This window comes from Nicotiana tabacum, chromosome 20 (genome assembly GCF_000715075.1).
Source record: "Nicotiana tabacum cultivar K326 chromosome 20, ASM71507v2, whole genome shotgun sequence".
NCBI lineage: Eukaryota > Viridiplantae > Streptophyta > Magnoliopsida > Solanales > Solanaceae > Nicotiana > Nicotiana tabacum.
In genome coordinates, this window is record NC_134099.1 from 41,809,189 (window position 1) to 41,827,555 (window position 18,367).

Here is an 18,367-nt window from a genome sequence, read left to right on the forward strand (position 1 = left end):
CTCCCTTTATCAAATAACCCCTTTTAGAAATTCTTGCAGAATCGATTATGGAAGTGCTCTAACACCCTCCCGCTAGTGTAACTCGATTCTTGAATAAATTTGTGGCTCGATGGGCTGAATTGAAAAGAAGAAGCCCAACAATAGACGATTGTGAACAGACTTGTCAAATGTTGGCTTTAACATCATGTAAAATAATTTGTCGAACCCAAAACCTTAAGGCAATGAATGAAATAGCCTACATTCATTTAAACCCTGTTTAAAATTATGCTCCAACAAAATATATCAAAATAGCAAATAATAACAAGAAATTGAAACTATTCAAACAATTCTTCCTTAAACAACAGTAACTTTGCAAATTAAGAACACCTAATCAAAATCCAAGGGGAGGAGAATAACATTAATCAATATTCTGAAGTTCAAATATGTGTTTTTAAATTTTTTTTCACTTTTATTAGCTTTTACTATAAGAAAAAACAAGAAAAATACCATTTATTGGAAAAGAAAAAGAAATTATATTTTACTTTTGTTTGATATTTAGGTCTTTCCATAAGGTTAATTGTAAGTATGTTATTTCCTCTCGTCCTTCTTAATTATCTTGTTTAAGCTTTTGATACATCCGTTTAAAGAATTATTTATTAACATTAATTATAAAAGGTATCTGACTAAATTACTCTTTCCAATCGCGTGGTGTATTCAATTATATTTACTCCTAGAAACTATCAAAACGTGTCATGTTCATGTCCAAACAAATAAAATGATAAATTTTTTTACTACATGAAGATTCAACTTGTTTTGAACATTTCTCCCATTCCTCTAATCTTAATAAAACAAATTTAACTCGTTCTTGTCCATGTTTTTCTCCGGCAAGCGCCTCGTGATATATGTTTCATAGGTAGAACTGCATTGAGAATCAATTAGGAATATTTTCAAATTAGTTGAGATCAGCTACACGAAGCATTTATAGTCATTTCGTTTTATTAAGATCCATTTGCTCGAAGATATTCTATAGTATTGTTGAAATGAAGGGCGTAAAATGGGACGAGGCAAAATTGGAGGAAATAGAGGCAAACAAACCCGAGAGAATGAAGATAACTGAGCCAAAGACACCATTTCATCATGTCAAGATTGATGATGAGAACAATTTTGATGAGGATGGCAATGGTAGCGATGTGGATGATGAGATGGCATCATGTTCAAGTAAAAGTAGTAAATCTCCTAATTATAAGGATGATCATGAATATCATGTCATGGATCATAATGATGACGACGACGACGACGATGATGATGAGGAATCAGAAAGGAAAAGGAGTTTCATAGAGCATAGGAGAGGGCACTATGATGAATATAAGAGAATCAAAGAGCTACAACGAAATGGTTCATTTCTTGCAGAACCTTCTGATGATGAAGAGGATGATTTATTATTGGAAGATGGTGTTAAGGGCATAGAAATTGAGAAAGAAAAAGCAGACACTTCTGCATAGTGATCATCTAATCTTGATTCAATGAATGTTGTCGTCTTTCTCTTTTTCTGGTTTAACCATTCAATATAGACAGCCCACATGATCTAAATTTGTGCTAGGTAGGACTAATGTTTGGTAGAATGCGATTTATCGTCTTAGTCGCCTACTGGTGCGAAGATCTTAAGCTCATTCTGGTCGGATTAATCTAGATTTGTGACAGATAAGTCCACAAAGAAGGTAAAATGCTTTCTACCGAAACGTTTTCCATTCTCAAATTTCGATCCCAAAGACATGAGTGTTGATGAACATGACACCGTTGTTGGTGAAACTGCTGTTTTCGTGTTTTGTTTTTCTTTTTTCCTTTTCATGTGTATATTTTTCTTGCAAGTTGTATGGCATAGATGTCAATGGCTGCCATCACTTTTTGCTAGAGAAATGAATTATTAATGTTATGAGATCACTATAGTGCAAAATGATGTGTCAAGTTCTTTCATTAGATGATTTTTCATAGTTTGGCATTGTTGTTTCAGTGACAGATTATACTGTTTGGAATTGTGATACGTTTTCCCTGGTTTCAGCTTTAATCTTAGGACAAATGATGAGAAGCTACTTCATTCCTATATTTTCTCGGGAGAATGACACAGTTACCCTCAAAAACAAAATTATTTATCCGTGTCTATCCATCAAACTAATTACATTTTTTACTCATTGTAGTTTTTGTGGGGAATTTTCTCTTTTTTTTTTCAATTTTTTTTATTTCTATGCTTCTTTTCTTTTTTCCCTTTTTTTCTTTCTTTTCTCCTTTTCTTTTTTCTCGTTTTCTTCTTATTTATTTTCTTTTTTCCTTCTCTAATTTCATTTAACTTCTTTTTTTCATATTCTTTTTCTCTTCGTAATCTAATTTCATTTACTGTTTTCACTATTTTTTATTTTTTTTATATAATAAGAAAAAATAACTATATAGTAAATATTTCTTCACCTTTTTTTTAAATATAACTAGTATAATATACCTTTTGTCTTTTTTTTCTTTTTTAAATATTCAATTATTAAACTGAAATAATATGAGTTGTCACTTGATCTAATTCACTAAATATCAGTAAAAATGATAATAAAATATTAAAAAATGCAATAAAAGTATAAGTAACAAAAAAGACTTCTAGTACCATATGATACCAATATGGTATACACGTATACCAATATGGTATACATGATTGCTTTAGAATATTGCTACAATTATCTGCGATTATACTACTGTACCAAAACATTAAAGGATGCAATAAAAGTATGAGAAAATTACATGCTGGCATTGCAAGCTAAATATTCACAAAGCAACTTGCTCATTCCGTATACTAACAGGGTATATAGTTGTATGAAGTTATTCCAACAATTGCCTATAACTATAGAAACTATAACATAATACACGTAATCTATATCCATCGGCACAAAAAAATTCCAGCACTACAAATCATGTTCATATAAATAATTTCAGAATAGTAATCACTTAAAAATGCAGCTAAAACAACCAAAAAAAATATTTAAACTACAATATGATACCAATATGGCATATAACTATACCAACATGGTGTACAACTTTACTGGTTAATTTCCGGCAACTATATAACTATACTACTATTACATAATACGCATGCATAAAGAAAAAAAATAAAGTGTACCACATATTAATATAATAAAGTTTTCAAGATATTGTATTATATACTATTATTAAAAGAAAATCAAATAGTGTACCAATTAAATACAGGTAATACAACCAAAAAATGATTCAACTAGCATATGATATCAATATAGTATATAACTATACTAATAGGGTATATAGTTGTACGGGTTCGTTCCAACAACTGCATATACCTATAAAAACTATTACATAATATACAAAATATATATCCATAGGTAAAAAAAAATCCAACACAGCAAAACATGATCATATAAGTAATTTCATTATAGAATTCACTTAAAAATGTAGCTAAATTAACCAAAAAAATATTTTAACTACCATATGATATCAATATGACATATAATTATACCAATAGGGTATACAATTCTACTAAATAATTTCAGGCAACTATATATGACTATACTACTATTACATAATACACATGCATAAAGAGAAAAATCAAAAAATAGTATACCACATATTAATATAAGAAAGTATTTCAAGATATTATCGTAGTGAGCATATTTCACTTCAAAAACTATGTAACTTTTCGCAATTCACATAAAAAATAATATACAAACATACTCAAAAATATGCCTTTTTCATCATTTATCACTGATATAACAATTAGTCTTTGGTATATCAAACGTGAAAAGAGCAAGGCTGGTGACATCAAGGACCTCCAAAGAACGAATTCATATAAGTATGGTTGTCGAAAAACGTGTGCACCTGATTACTAGTTGGGAGTCCAAAAAGAAGCACATTAGGATTGGGGTGTTTAAAAGTTAAAATTAGGAAGGAAAAGCCATTCGAATTGATGAAAAAACGTCTATAGCTGTCGTTTATAGCGACTTAGCGAGTGTAGGCCGGATAATTATTTTGAACAAAATGGGTAGAAATTGAAATAATTTTCAAATGGGTACAATGCGGGTAATTAATTTGATTCTCATAGGTATATCGCATAAATTTCCCTATTTTCTTTAGTTTGTTATTAGTAACTATATTGTTATTTCTGTCTTTCTTTTTAAATTTTTCTTAGGATCTGGTTCTTAATTTGCTTCTATGTTTCCTTTAATTACATGACTCTCAAAAGTTACGTGCCTTTGAGAGAAAGCTAGAAAGGGTTGTGTTCGAATGGTTATATCTATCTATATTATTATAAAAGTGGGAAGCCCTTAGTTAAAAAGTTAAATTATTTAAATATTCTAAATATTCTTACTTATAATTTTTTTTTAAAACCCCTCATCCGAAAAGGCGCCTTTTCCTTCCAAAACAGGCGTCATTTAAGAAATGACTGTGGCTTTTTAAAAATGAAACAAAGGAAAAAAATGGAAAAAAGGCTGAAAATTTGAGAAAAGGATAACTGTGGTATATGGCCGAAGAGAGGACGTGCCACTTCACCTTCTTAATTTCCAGATTTTATATTTTTTAAAGTTTTTGAAAGGTACAAACATGCGGCTAAAAACCAATGATGAAGGCTAAATTCATTTGCAAGTCTGTGTATTATTCTAACCAAACAAATAATGGTCCTATGAGATTGTGGTATTCTTTGAGGCTTAGAAGTTTTGAAAATCATATTGCTTCCATACAATATGACAAATGGTATAGAGATCCAAAATTAGGATGAATAATTTTTTGAAGAAAGCTAAGTCAACAAGCATATGTGTGCAGTAATATCTTTAATTTAGATTTTCCTTTTCTTCTTTTTCACTCCTTGATCTTTTGGTTCCTTCTCTTAAAATATGGAGATAAAAAAGCAAATAAATGGAGGAGTCCATCACACATCAAATATTTTTCTTCGATCGGTAAGTTAATGCCCTCCGTATAAAACTCTTATTTTCTTGTACCTTACATATATATTGATTTTGTTTAGTATCTATTACCATAATATTAAGTTTTTGGTTTAGTTTATTTCCTTGATTTATATTAGAGATTAAAAAAGAGAAACTATAATAATTTATGTGGGGTATTTTTTTTCATGCATTTGTTAAAGATCAAAATTATTGTTTTGTATTAAATATATTTACGAATGAAAATTTACAAACTATAAAAAGGCAATATGAAAAAGTTACAAACTTTAGAAAGATATGCTCAACTTGCATTGTTTATTAAGGGTAAAGGCATGATAAAACACCTTAATAAATAGTATGTAGCATATCTTTATTAAGCAATTCTTCCTGCAAGAGAGTTTATGTAACTATATTTGTTTATTATTCTACAAATGTACTTTATTAAAAGATAAAGCTAAGTTATTACGAAGAAAGGAACTGAATGTATAGTTTTACGAAGGTGCTTATAAGTGACTGAAATTTAGAATATATGAGTGATCCTCAAGTAAAGAAACCGTAATAAAAATTTAAAAATAATTTAAAAGTGAATTGATTAGCAAGCTATTATATTATATTTTAGTGCAGAAATCTAAATAATATTAAAGCACTTGCTATTTTAAGTGAAAATAAAATAGTAAAAGAAATATAATATGAAAGAAAAAATAAAAAAGAGATAGGCAGAGTATTTTTGTAATATATTTCTCTTTAAAATATCTATAGAAAATATAAACACTTAAAATATTTTTTTGCATCGAACTAAGCTTATTTTTAAAAAGTCCAAATTTAAATAATAATTAATTGTATATAGACACACACGAAAACTTAAACATTTATATTGTAATATGATATTAACATGTTTTTCATATTTTCACTGTTTCTCGGATAATATTAACAATCATAGACTCTTGCCTTCATAAAAAACAATATTCAGATGCATGGTTGTGTGTATCGACGGAGAAAGAATATTCTCCTCAAAATGTAAAAAGAGTAAACTAATCAAGATGTAACAGTTAGACTTTATTTTGCAATAATGCTTTATTCTTCAATATATTGGAAATAACTTTTTATAGATTAAAAAAAAGGACAATTTGTATTTTATGTATTTTGCTTGTGAGAAAGAAAAAAAAGACTATCTTTCAGTTAGCTGACCATTTGTGTATGTAACGACCCGAACCGTTGTTTCCTGTATTTTCGTCTCGTATTCCCCGTTAAATGCTTATTCATGTTTCAATATGTGTACTTGGTGAATTTGAGTCAATTCGGATTGAGTTTGGTATGAAATGGGACAATTAGTCTCTTTAAGGAAGAATTAGTTTAGAAAAGTCAACCGAACGTTGACTTGTGAGTTAGAGGGCTCGGAATTGAATTCCGATGATTCGGTTAGTTTCGGGGGATGATTTAAGGCCTAGGAGCGCAATCGAAATTAATTTTGGAGGTCCGGTGAAGAAATTAGCTCATTTTGGCGAAGTTAGTATTTTGGCGATTTCCGGTTGATAGGTGAAATTTTGATCCGACGGTCAGAATGTAATTCCGAGAATTTATGTAGCTTCGTTATGCCATTTTGGATATGTGTGCAAAATTTCAAGTTATTCGGACATATTTTGGTCGAGTTTTTGATCGAATGCTCGTTTTGGAAGTTTTAAAGGAACTTAGACTTGAATTCGATGTAATTCGATAATTTTGGTGTTAGTCGAAGTGTTTTGATAATTGGAACAAGTTTGAATAATATTATAAGATGTATTGGTATTTTTGGTTGAGGTCCCGAGGACCTCGGGGTGATTTCGGATGGCTAATGGGAACTTTTGAAGTGTGCACAAGACCTCACTTTAAACGACCATATCTCTAGTTATATAAAGATTTGTGTGAGGATCTACCTATCATATTAAAGTCCTTTGAGTCTAGTTTCCAACGCAACAAACCATTCATAATTTGGAGTTGTATACAGAAAGTTATGATTATTTTACTAGGCATGTGTCAGTAGCGCGGCCTTAGCGCGGGAGCGCGTAGCCAGCACTAATTGAGTTTTCTTCTACCTCACTAGCGCGGGATTAGCGCGGGCGCGCTAGTGTCAGGCCTCTAAATACACCTAAGGACGGGAAATGACGGACTTTGAGTCATTTCTCAAGCCTAGGGCTTCCTCAACACCCCCAATTCAACCAAGGCACCCAATTGCACTCCTAAGGTAAGATTTTTGGAGTATTTTGAGTTGATTACTACTCCCAAACACTTATATTAACATGGATTGATCTTAAAAATCCTTAGATTTTCAAGAAATTCCTTCAAGAACTCAAAAGAGGGTTTTGCAAGATTTCTTCCAAAAGGTAATCCTACACCCTTAGACTCACATATATGAATATATTATGGGAATATGAGTATGAATCAAGTATTACAACTTATTGTATGTTGGTTGGAAGCCATAAATTCCCAATTTAAATACATGAACATGGTAGGGATTTAAAGGTGTTTATTTGATGGAATTTTTGTTGGTTTGGGTGTGAATGGTTGATCACACATGTGATGTTAGGAGTATAAATTGTTAAAGAATAATAGTGGGATGAATTGTTGGTTAATGGTGGTTAGAGGAAACAATGCTATAGTTAAGAGGTGAAAATATTTATGCCTACAAGATGTTTGATAATATGCCTAAATGGCATAATTTATGGGATCTAGTACTAATATTGGCCCTATTGAGTGTTGTATTATAGATTGAAGTTACATAACTGTATGGGATCATTATAGTATCATTAAGGGGAGAATTTCAGATATGTATGGTTAAAACCCCGTCTTTTAGAAATCGAACTTCATCGATGTTTGTGTGATTTTTGGCAGATTCGTCACACGAGGAGGCCAATTAGAGAGGCAGGGGCATAGCGAGCTAGAGGTGAGTAATGATTTTAAATGATGCACTGAGGGTTTGAAACCTCGGATTGCACAACATACTGCTATGTTGAGATGAGACACGCGTTGTATGACGAGCGCGAGGTCATTTACTATTGGGGATTGTGACTTGGTCCATCTCAGTTGATATTTTTACCGCGTAATTGATAAAGATTTATTGTTTTTCACTGTGATTGGGCTTATTGCCATATTTGGGCTTCGTGCCAATTATCTGAAATCTTTTGTGAATTTACATCACTATTTTCCTCACGAATTGAAATATTATTTGAACTCAGTCCAATTGAATTATATTATTTTGTTAACTCAGCTACATTTATACTCAACTCGAGATCTAATGATATTTATAATGCTGTTGAGCTGAGCACTATTGTTTTACTGATACCCAAGAGGCTTATGATTATTTTCTAGACTGATTGAGGCCGAGGGCCATACGTGAGGATATGTCGAGTGTTATATGAGGAGGCTTTCGGGCCTCGAGTGTTATATGAGGAGGCTTTCAGCCTCGAGTGTTATATGAGGAGGCTTTCAGGCCTCGAGTGTTATATGAGGAGGCTTTCAGGCCTCGTGTGTGATGTGTGAAGGCTTTCAGTCCTATTGATATTGCGCTTGGGCTGTAGGAGCCCCTCCGGAGTCTGTACACACCCCCAGTGAGCGCAGGGTACCCAGGTGAGTTGGGAGTGGGCCCGAGAGGCCGATGTTTGTGTTCTAGTGAGTTGGGAGTGAGCCCGGGGGGCTGATATTGTGTGCTGGTGAGTTGGGAGTGAGCCCGCGGGGCTGATTCTGTATTAAGAATTTGATATTGAGCCCGAGGGGCAAGTTTCTAATTATTCCTTACTTGTTGAAATTTAATTGTCTTCACTGTTTTAAAAGAGAATTATCTGATATTCCACGATTTTATTGTATAATTGATTTTACTGCTTGAGATAGCATTATATTGTGCCTTTATGAGATTTCATGCTTTCAGTAGTTATTTATTTTGATTACTCACTGAGTTGGAGTACTCACATTACTCCCTACACCATGTGTGCAGGTACAGGTATTCCTGAGGCGTAGAGCGAGTTTTCTACTGTTCAGTTTTCATCGGAGTTATCGAGGTAGCTGCATAGCATTCGTAGCCCCGTTTTCTCCCTTATCTTTGTTATTTATAATAATTCCAGACTTTGTAAAATATTAGTAAACTCTGTAGTAGCTCATAACTTGTGACACCCCGATTTCGGGCTGAGTTGGGAGGGTTTTCCTTGTTCTATCACGTTTATTTCGCATTTAAGATTATATTGCCCATGATTTAGACTTATTCCTGCTAAGTAATTATAAAGAGATGTATTGTTTTGTTGATTGAACTGGCCTTGTCCTCACGAGAGATGCCATCATGACCGGGTTGGGATTTTGGGTCGTGACAAGTTGGTATCAGAGCCTAGGTTACTAGGTCTCGCGAGTCATGAGAAGGTTTAGTAGAGTCTCGCGGATCGGTACGGAGACGTCTGTATTTTTCCTCGAGAGGCTATAGAACCTTTAGGAAAAACTTCATATTCTTGAATTCTTATCGTGCGTCCTTGATTCAGCTTGAAAAAGTAACTTTTACAATTCCTTCCACGTATTCGTATGCGCAAACGAATGCTCAGTATTAAATGTGCCTTGATGGCTTGTAATTCCCCGATCGAAGGGCGAGACGTGGTCGTTTTGAGTTTGATGTTAGGCCAGTCTGGAGGACTTGAGGCCGGATCTGTGCCAATGGCTTTAACACCGAGGTGCTTATTGTGTGAGCAAGTATTTTGAACTTATATGTTCGGTATTGCCTCTATTAGTGGGAATCATGGCTGGATAGCTACGTGAGGAGTATGATAGTACTGCGATATGTATCTATATGACTTGGAAGTGACGAGGAAGGTCTACTGGATGATAGATGAACTATTGAGTGTATGATTTCCATTGTGATAGGATGTGTAGTCCCAAGTTATGGGTGCGTGAAGGATCTTTTTATGTCTCCTATTTGAAGTGAAGTAAATTTCATGTTACGGTATGAGTTTAGACTCAGGAAGATTAAGTGATGGTGTAATGTGTATGGCAGTGGAGGTATACAAAAATATTAACTAAAGGTAAAGCTAGTGGGTAATTGGCTTATGAGGGGAAGCTATTTGTCATACTAGTTAGATAAGTCTGGGAGCTGAGATCGCTTCTGTAAATGTATTATGACGAAATCATTAAGTCAAGGAGACCACCTTGAAGGTCTAAAACATTAAAGAAAGAATATGTTCTTACTTGGTTGAATAGCCCAATAATGGAGGATTGAAAGGTATTTTCTATGTGTTATGATTCAAATAGGTGCAACACATGTCCATGTATCAATTTTGATAGTATAATACATGTAATATTGATATTAATGTAATTTGATATACGTTGTGATGCTTTGTCAAGTTGTGGATGTGTTGTTAGGATGGTTTTGGTGATTCTCTGGCAGGTGGATAGGCCCAATTACAAAGGAGACTCTGCCGAAATTTTTGAAAAATTTGGGACTTAGTAAAAATTTGGTCCCCTAGAGAGTAGGCTAAACTATTATGTGAGTGAATGCAAGAAAACGCGGAAGAGTTAAAATTTCAGATGAATTGTGTTTCCACAAGCTTATGAAGGAGTGAGTTTAATCTCACTATGGTATTATCTCAGTCTGCCACACAGATGCCTCTGTCTTATTTGATCCGGGATCCACCTATTCTTATGTGTCTTCATATTTTTCCCGTCATTTGAGTATGCCCCGGGAGTCTCTTACTTTACCTGTTCATGTGTCTACCCCGGTGGGCGATACTATTGTTGTGGACCGTGTGTATCGGTCATGTGCTGTGATTATTGGGGGTCTGGAGACCCGAGTTGATCTACTGCTGTTGAGCATGGTAGATTTTGATATTATTCTGGGCATGGATTGGTTATCTCCATATCATGCTATTCTAGACTGTCATGCTAAGACAGTTACTTTGGCTATTCCGGGTGTTCCGAGGATCGAGTGGCGTGGCATGACTGATTATGTCTCTAGTAGAGTAATTTCTTTCTTGAAAGCCCAGTGTATGGTTGGGAAGGGTTATCTATCATATCTGGCTTTTGTGCGGGATGTTAGAGCTGAGACTCCTAGTATTGATTCTGTCTCAGTTGTGAGGGACTCTCCTGATGTATTTCCTGTAGACCTGTCGAGCATGCCGCCGGACAGGGATATTGATTTTGGCATTGACTTAGTGCCGGGCACTCAGCCCATTTCTATTCCGCCATATCGTATGGCACCAGCAGAGCTGAAAGAATTGAAGGAGCAGCTTTAGGAATTCCTAGATAAGGGGTTCATTCGGCCTAGCGTGTCCCCGTGGGGTGCACCTGTTTTATTTGTGAAGAAGAAAGATGGCACAATGAGAATGTGCATTGATTATAGGCAGTTGAATAAGGTAACAGTGAAGAACAAGTATCCTTTGCCTCGCATTGATGACTTATTTGATCAGCTTCAGGGAGCGAGGGTATTTTCTAAGATTGATCTCCGTTCGGGCTATCACTAGTTGAAAATCAGGGAGTCGGATATTCCCAAGACTGCTTTCAGGACTAGATATGGTCACTATGAATTTTTGGTTATGTCTTTCGGGCTGACCAATGCCCCAACAACGTTCATGCATTTGATGAACAGTGTACTTCAGCCTTATCTGGATGCATTTGTTATTGTATTCATTGATGATATCCTGGTGTATTCGCGTAGCCAGGAGGAGCATGCCCAGCATTTGCGTGTGGTGTTGCAGAGATTGAGAGAGAAGAAGCTTTATGCAAAATTCTCCAAATGTGAATTTTGGCTAAGTTCTGTGGCATTTTTGGGACACATAATGTCCAGCGAGGGTATACAGGTTGATCCAAGGAAGATAGAAGCAGTGCAGAGTTGGTCTAGACCGTCCTCAGTCACAGAGATTCGGAGTTTTCTTGGGCTAGCAGGCTATTATCGCCGATTTGTTCCGGGGTTTTATTCTATTGCATCGCCTTTGACCAAGTTGACTCAGAAAGGTGCCCCATTTGTATGGTCCGGCGAGTGTGAGGAGAGCTTCCAGAAGCTCAAAGCACTTCTGACCACAGCTCCAGTGTTGGTGTTACCATCAGCTACAGGTTCGTACATGGTATATTGTGATGCTTCCAGAGTTGGGATTGGTTGTGTGCTAATGCAGGAGGGTAGAGTTATTTCTTATGCTTCTCGTCAGTTGAAGCCCCATGAGAATAACTACCCTGTTCATGATTTGGAGTTGGCTGCTATAGTTCATGCCTTAAAAATTTGGAGACACTATTTATATGGCGTATCTTGTGAGGTATTCACTGATCATCGCAGTCTTCAGCATTTACTTAAATAAAAAGATCTTAATTTGAGACAGCGGAGATGGCTTGAGTTACTTAAAGACTATGATATTACCATTCTATATCATCCGGGAAAGGCCAATGTAGTGGCCGATGCGTTGAGCCGAAAGGCAGTCAGTATGGGGAGTTTGGCTTACATCCCAGTTGGGGAGAGGCCTCTTGCAGTTGATGTTCAGACCTTGGCCAATCAGTTGGTGCGGTTAGATATTTCTGAGCCTAGCCGGGTATTGGCTAGTGTGGTTTCTCGATCTTCCTTATATGATCGCATCAGAGAGCACCAGTATGAGGATCCACATTTGCTTGTCCTTAAGGACAGAGTTCAACATGATAATGCCAAAGATGTGACTATAGGTTATGATGGCGTATTGAGGATGTAGGGCCGTATTGGTGTGCCCGACGTTGATGGGCTTAGAGATTTGATTCTTGAGGAGGCCCACAGTTCGCGGTATTCCATCCATCCGGGTGCTGCGAAGATGTATCAGGACTTGAGACAGCATTACTGGTGGAGGAGAATGAGGAAAGACATTGTGGGATATGTGGCTCGGTGTCTCAACTGTCAGCAGGTGAAATATGAGCATCAGAGACCGGGCGGTTTGCTTCAGCAGATGATTATTCTTGAGTGGAAATGGGAGAGAGTTACTATGGATTTCGTGAGTGGCCTTCCTCGGACTTTGAAGAATTTTGATTCGATTTGGGTCGTTGTGGATAGGCTGACCAAGTCAGCGCATTTCATTCCGGTGTGTACCACATATTCTGCGGAGCGGCTGGCTAGGATCTTTATTCAGGAGATTGTGCGGTTGCATGGTGTTCCAGTTACTATTATTTCGGATAGAGGTACTCAGTTCACTTCTCAGTTTTGGAGGACTTTTCAGCACGAGTTGGGCACTCAGGTGGAGTTGAGTTCAGCATTTCATCCTCAGACGGACGGACAGTCCGAGCATACTATTCAGATATTGGAGGATATGTTGCGTGCCTGCGTGATTGATTTTGGAGGTTCTTGGGTTGAATTTTTACCACTTGCAGAGTTTGCCTATAACAACAGCTATCAGTCCAGTATTCAGATGGCACCGTATGAGGCCTTATATGGGAGGCGGTGTAGAACTTCAGTGGGTTGGTTTGAGCCCGGTGAGGCTAGGTTGTTGGGGACAGATTTGGTCCAGGATGCCTTAGAAAAGGTGAAGGTAATTCAGGAAAGACTTCGCACAGCTCAGTCGCGTCAGAAGAGTTATGCGGATCGGAAGGTCCGAGATGTGTCATTTATGGAGGGCGAGAAGGTTTTGCTGAAGGTTTCGCCGATGAAGGGTGTTATGAGGTTCGGAAAGAAAGAGAAGTTGAGTCTGCGGTTTATTGGACCATTTGAGATACTTAGGAGGATTGGAGAAGTGGCTTACGAGCTTGCTTTGCCGCCTAGATTGTCGGGTGTTCATCCGGTATTCCATGTGTCCATGCTCCGGAAGTACATTGGGGACCCGTCTCATATTTTAGATTTCAGTACAGTACAGTTAGATGAAAATTTGACTTATAATGTGGAGCCAGTGGCTATTTTGAGTCGACAGGTTCAAAAATTGAGATCAAAAGATATAGCATCAGTGAAAGTACAGTAGAGAGGTCGGCCCGTAGAGGAGGCTACTTGGGAGACCGAGCAGGAGATGCGGAGCAGGTACCCGCACTTATTTGAAATTCCAGGTATGTTTCTTAACTCGCTCGAGGACAAGCGTTTGTTTTAGTTGGGGAGAATGTAACGACCCGAACCGTTGTTTCCTGTATTTTCGTCTCATATTCCCCGTTAAATGCTTATTCATGTTCAATATGTGTACTTGGTGAATTTGAGTCAATTCGGATCGAGTTTGGTATGAAATGGGACAATTAGTCTCTTTAAGGAAGAATTAGTTTGGAAAAGTCAACCGGACGTTGACTTGTAAGTTGGAGGGCTCGGAATTGAATTCCGATGATTCGGTTAGTTTTGGGGGATGATTTAAGGCATAGGAGCGCAATCGGAATTAATTTTGGAGGTCCGATGAAGAAATTAGCTCATTTTGGCGAAGTTAGTATTTTGGCGATTTCCGGTTGATAGGTGAAATTTTGATCCGATGGTCGGAATGCAATTTCGAGAATTTCTGTAGCTTCGTTATGCCATTTTGGATATGTGTGCAAAATTTCAAGTCATTCGGACATATTTTGGTCGAGTTTTTGATCGAATGCTCGTTTTGGAAGTTTTAAAGGAACTTAGACTTGAATTCGATGTAATTCGATAATTTTAGTGTTAGTCGAGGTGTTTTGATAATTGGAACAAGTTTGAATAATATTATAAGATGTATTGGTATTTTTGGTTGTGGTCCCGAGGACCTCGGGGTGATTTCGGATGGCTAATGGGAACTTTTGAAGTGTGCACAAGACCTCACTTTAAATAACCATATCTCCAGTTATATAAAGAGTTGTGTGAGGATATACCTATCATATTAAAGCCCTTTGAGTCTAGTTTCCAACGCAACAAACCATTTGTAATTTGGAGTTGTATACAGAAAGTTATGATCATTTTACTGGGCATGTGTCAGTAGCGCGGCCTTAGCGCGGGAGCGCGTAGCCAGCGCTAATTGCGTTTTCTTCTGCCTCACTAGCGCAGGATTAGCGCAGGATTAGCGCGGGCGCGCTTGTGTCAGGCCTCTAAATACACCTAAGGACGGGAAATGACGGACTTTGAGTCATTTCTCAAGCCTAGGGCTTCCTCAACACCCCCAATTCAACCAAGGCACCCAATTGCACTCCTAAGGTAAGATTTTTGGAGTATTTTGAGTTGATTACTACTCCCAAACACTTATATTAACATGGATTGATCTTAAAAATCCTTAGATTTTCAAGAAATTCCTTCAAGAACTCAAAGGAGGGTTTTGCAAGATTTCTTCCAAAAGGTAATCCTACACCCTTAGACTCACATATATGAATATATTATGGGAATATGAGTATGAATCAAGTATTACAACTTATTGTATGTTGGTTGGAAGCCATAAATTCCCAATTTAAATACATGAACATGGTAGGGATTTAAAGGTGTTTATTTGATGGAATTTTTGTTGGTTTGGGTGTGAATGGTTGATCACACATGTGATGTTAGGAGTATAAATTGTTAAAGAATAATAGTGGGATGAATTGTTGGTTAATGGTGATAGTTGGAGGAACCAATGCTATAGTTAAGAGGTGTAAATATTTATGCCTATAAGATGTTTGATAATATGCTTAAATGGCATAATTTATGGGATCTAGTACTAATATTGGCCCTATTGAGTGTTGTATTGTAGATTGAAGTTACATAACTGTATGGGATCACTATAGTATCATTAAGGGGCGAATTTCAGATATGTATGGTTAAAACGCCATCTTTTAGAAATCGAACTTCATCGATGTTTGTGTGATTTTTGGAAGATTCGTCACACGAGGAGGCCAATTAGAGAGGCAAGGGCATAGCGAGCTAGAGGTGAGTAATGATTTTAAATGATGCACTGAGGGTTTGAAACCCCGGATTGCACAACATACTGCTATGTTGAGATGAGACACGTGTTGTATGACGAGTGCAGGGTCATTTACTATTGGGGATTGTGACTTGGTCCAATCCCAGTTGATATTTTTACCGCGTAATTGATAAAGATTTATTGTTTTTCACTATGATTGGGCTTATTGCCATATTTGGGCTTCGTGCCAATTATCTGAAATCTTTTGTGAATTTACATCACTATTTTCCTCACGAATTGAAATACTATTTGAACTCAGTCCAATTGAATTATATTATTTTGTGAATTCAGCTACATTTATACTCAACTCGAGATCTAATGATATTTATAATGCTGTTGAGCTGAGCACTATTGTTTTACTGATGCCCAAGAGGATTATGATTATTTTCTGGACTAATTGAGACCGAGGGAAATACGTGAGGATATGTTGAGTGTTATATGAGGAGGCTTTCAGGCCTCGAGTGTTATATGAGGAGGCTTTCAGGCCTCGAGTGTTATATGAGGAGGCTTTAAGGCCTCGAGTGTTATATGAGGAGGCTTTCAGGCCTCGTGTGTGATGTGTGAAGGCTTTCAGGCCTATTGATATTGCGCTTGGGCTGTAGGAGCCCCTCCGGAGTCTGTACACACCCCCAGTGAGCGCAGGGTACCCAGGTGAGTTGGGAGTGGGCTCGAGAGGCCGATGTTTGTTTTCTGGTGAGTTGGGAGTGAGCCCGAGGGGCTGATATTGTGTGCTGGTGAGTTGGGAGTGAGCCCGCTGGGCTGATTCTGTATTGAGAATTTGATATTGAGCCCGAGGGGCAAGTTTCTGATTATTCCTTACTTTTTGAAATTTAATTGTCTTCACTGTTTTAAAAGAGAATTATATTATATTCCACGGTTTTATTGTATAATTGATTTTACTGCTTGAGATAGCGTTATATTGTGCCTTTACTGGATTTTCTTATCTTCGGACTGTAGTTATTTTTATTACTCACTGAGTTGGAGTACTCACATTACTCCCTGCACCATGTGTGCAGGTACAGGTATTCCTGAGGCATAGAGCGAGTTTTCTACTGTTCAGTTTTCATCGGAGTTATCGAGGTAGCTGCATGGCGTTCGCAGCCCCGTTTTCTCCCTTATCTTTGTTATTTATGATAATTCCAGACTTTGTAAAATATTAGTAAACTCTGTAGTAGCTCATGACTTGTGACACCCCGATTTCGGGCTGAGTTGGGAGGGTTTTCCTTGTTCTATCACGTTTATTTCGCATTTAAGATTATACTGCCCATGATTTAGACTTATTCTTGCTAAGTAATTATAAAGAGATGTACTGTTTTGTTGATTGGCTGGCCTTGTCCTCACGAAAGGCGCCATCACGACCGGGTTGGGATTTTGGGTCGTGACAGTGTATTTATGAATAAATACTTTTTCAAGAAAATTCATAAAAACTTGAACAATTTTAAGTTGAATATATCAATTTAGATTTAAGATGATTGAGGACATATCCGGTAAAGTTTCTTCCTTTATTAGGCTGGATAAATAAGAAGCAACAACAACAACAACAACAACAATATAATCCCACAAGTAGGGTCTGGGGAGGGTAATATATACGCAGACCTTACCCCTACCCCGAGGGGCAGAGAGGCTATTTCCAGGAGACCCTCGGCTCAAGAAAACAACAAGAGATGATATATTAGTACTATCAATAGACTCATCATAAAAGAGATAATTGCATAAAAGTACAGTCAGCGTAGGTGCTTTTCATCCACATAGCCATCATTTTAAGTTTTCATTCGTGTAGCTCATAAAAGTTTCACAATATGACATCATCGTCTGGATATAACTTTATAAATCTATATGTGATTTTTTATTTTTTGCACACAATCAACTTAAATCGATCATATACATTCCTATTGCAATTACAACAATGCAAACCAACTATAATACAACTTGAAAAAAATTTAAATTTTCTTCTGTCCTAAGTTCTAAATAGCAGAAACAAAAGAAATAAAAAATAAAATTGAAAAAATGGGTACAAATTCGCAATTTGGCAGAGAAATCAACAAAAAAATTGACTTTATACATCGATTGTTCGAGAAAAAGTAAGAAAAAATTTAATTTCAGTTTTAAGTCCACATATGTTGTACATGTATAAAAATGTATAACTTAGTATAAACTCATATATGGAATGTATAATAATGTATTCTAGTATTTCACCAACACAGAAAAGCAAAATTAGCTTTAACGCACATGTGAAATAGGAACTTACTTCAAAGAGAAAGACCACTGCACCAAAGTCGAACAGAAATCGCGAATAGAAAGAGTAATGTTGTATAACACTACTTACACACCTAATATACAACATTATACAATATTATACACTTATTATAATTTTGTATAATGCTGTATAATATTGTATAATGTTGTATATGAAAACTGAATTTCACCTTCAATTTCCTTTTTCAACTGGTATGATTCTCAAAACCAATGTTAATCATGCTCAATCAATCCAGTACTCTAGATTCTAGTTACTAAAAGCTTTTTTAATATTTTTAGCTTCACCCAAATAATTTCACCGATATTAATCAACACCCATTTGATTTTTTCACTAAAATACATCTTCCCCATGTCTATTAAAAAACTCATAAATTGGAATATGCT

The 18,367-nt window shown here is 36.3% G+C and overlaps 1 protein-coding gene across 1 annotated transcript; it reads left to right on the plus strand.

The window, feature by feature from the left end:
• Nucleotides 1-713: 713 nt before the first annotated feature.
• LOC107779173 (protein phosphatase inhibitor 2-like) lies at nucleotides 714-1,946 on the plus strand. The gene has a single exon (XM_016599540.2). The coding sequence runs from the start codon at nucleotides 1,020-1,022 to the stop codon at nucleotides 1,479-1,481; it is 462 nt and encodes a 153-aa protein (XP_016455026.1). The 5' UTR covers nucleotides 714-1,019; the 3' UTR covers nucleotides 1,482-1,946.
• Nucleotides 1,947-18,367: the final 16,421 nt, after the last annotated feature.

Coding starts and splice junctions, on each gene's coding strand:
- LOC107779173 (XM_016599540.2), top strand. CDS start 1,020: ATGAAGGGCGTAAAATGGGACGAGGCAAAATTGGAGGAAATAGAGGCA.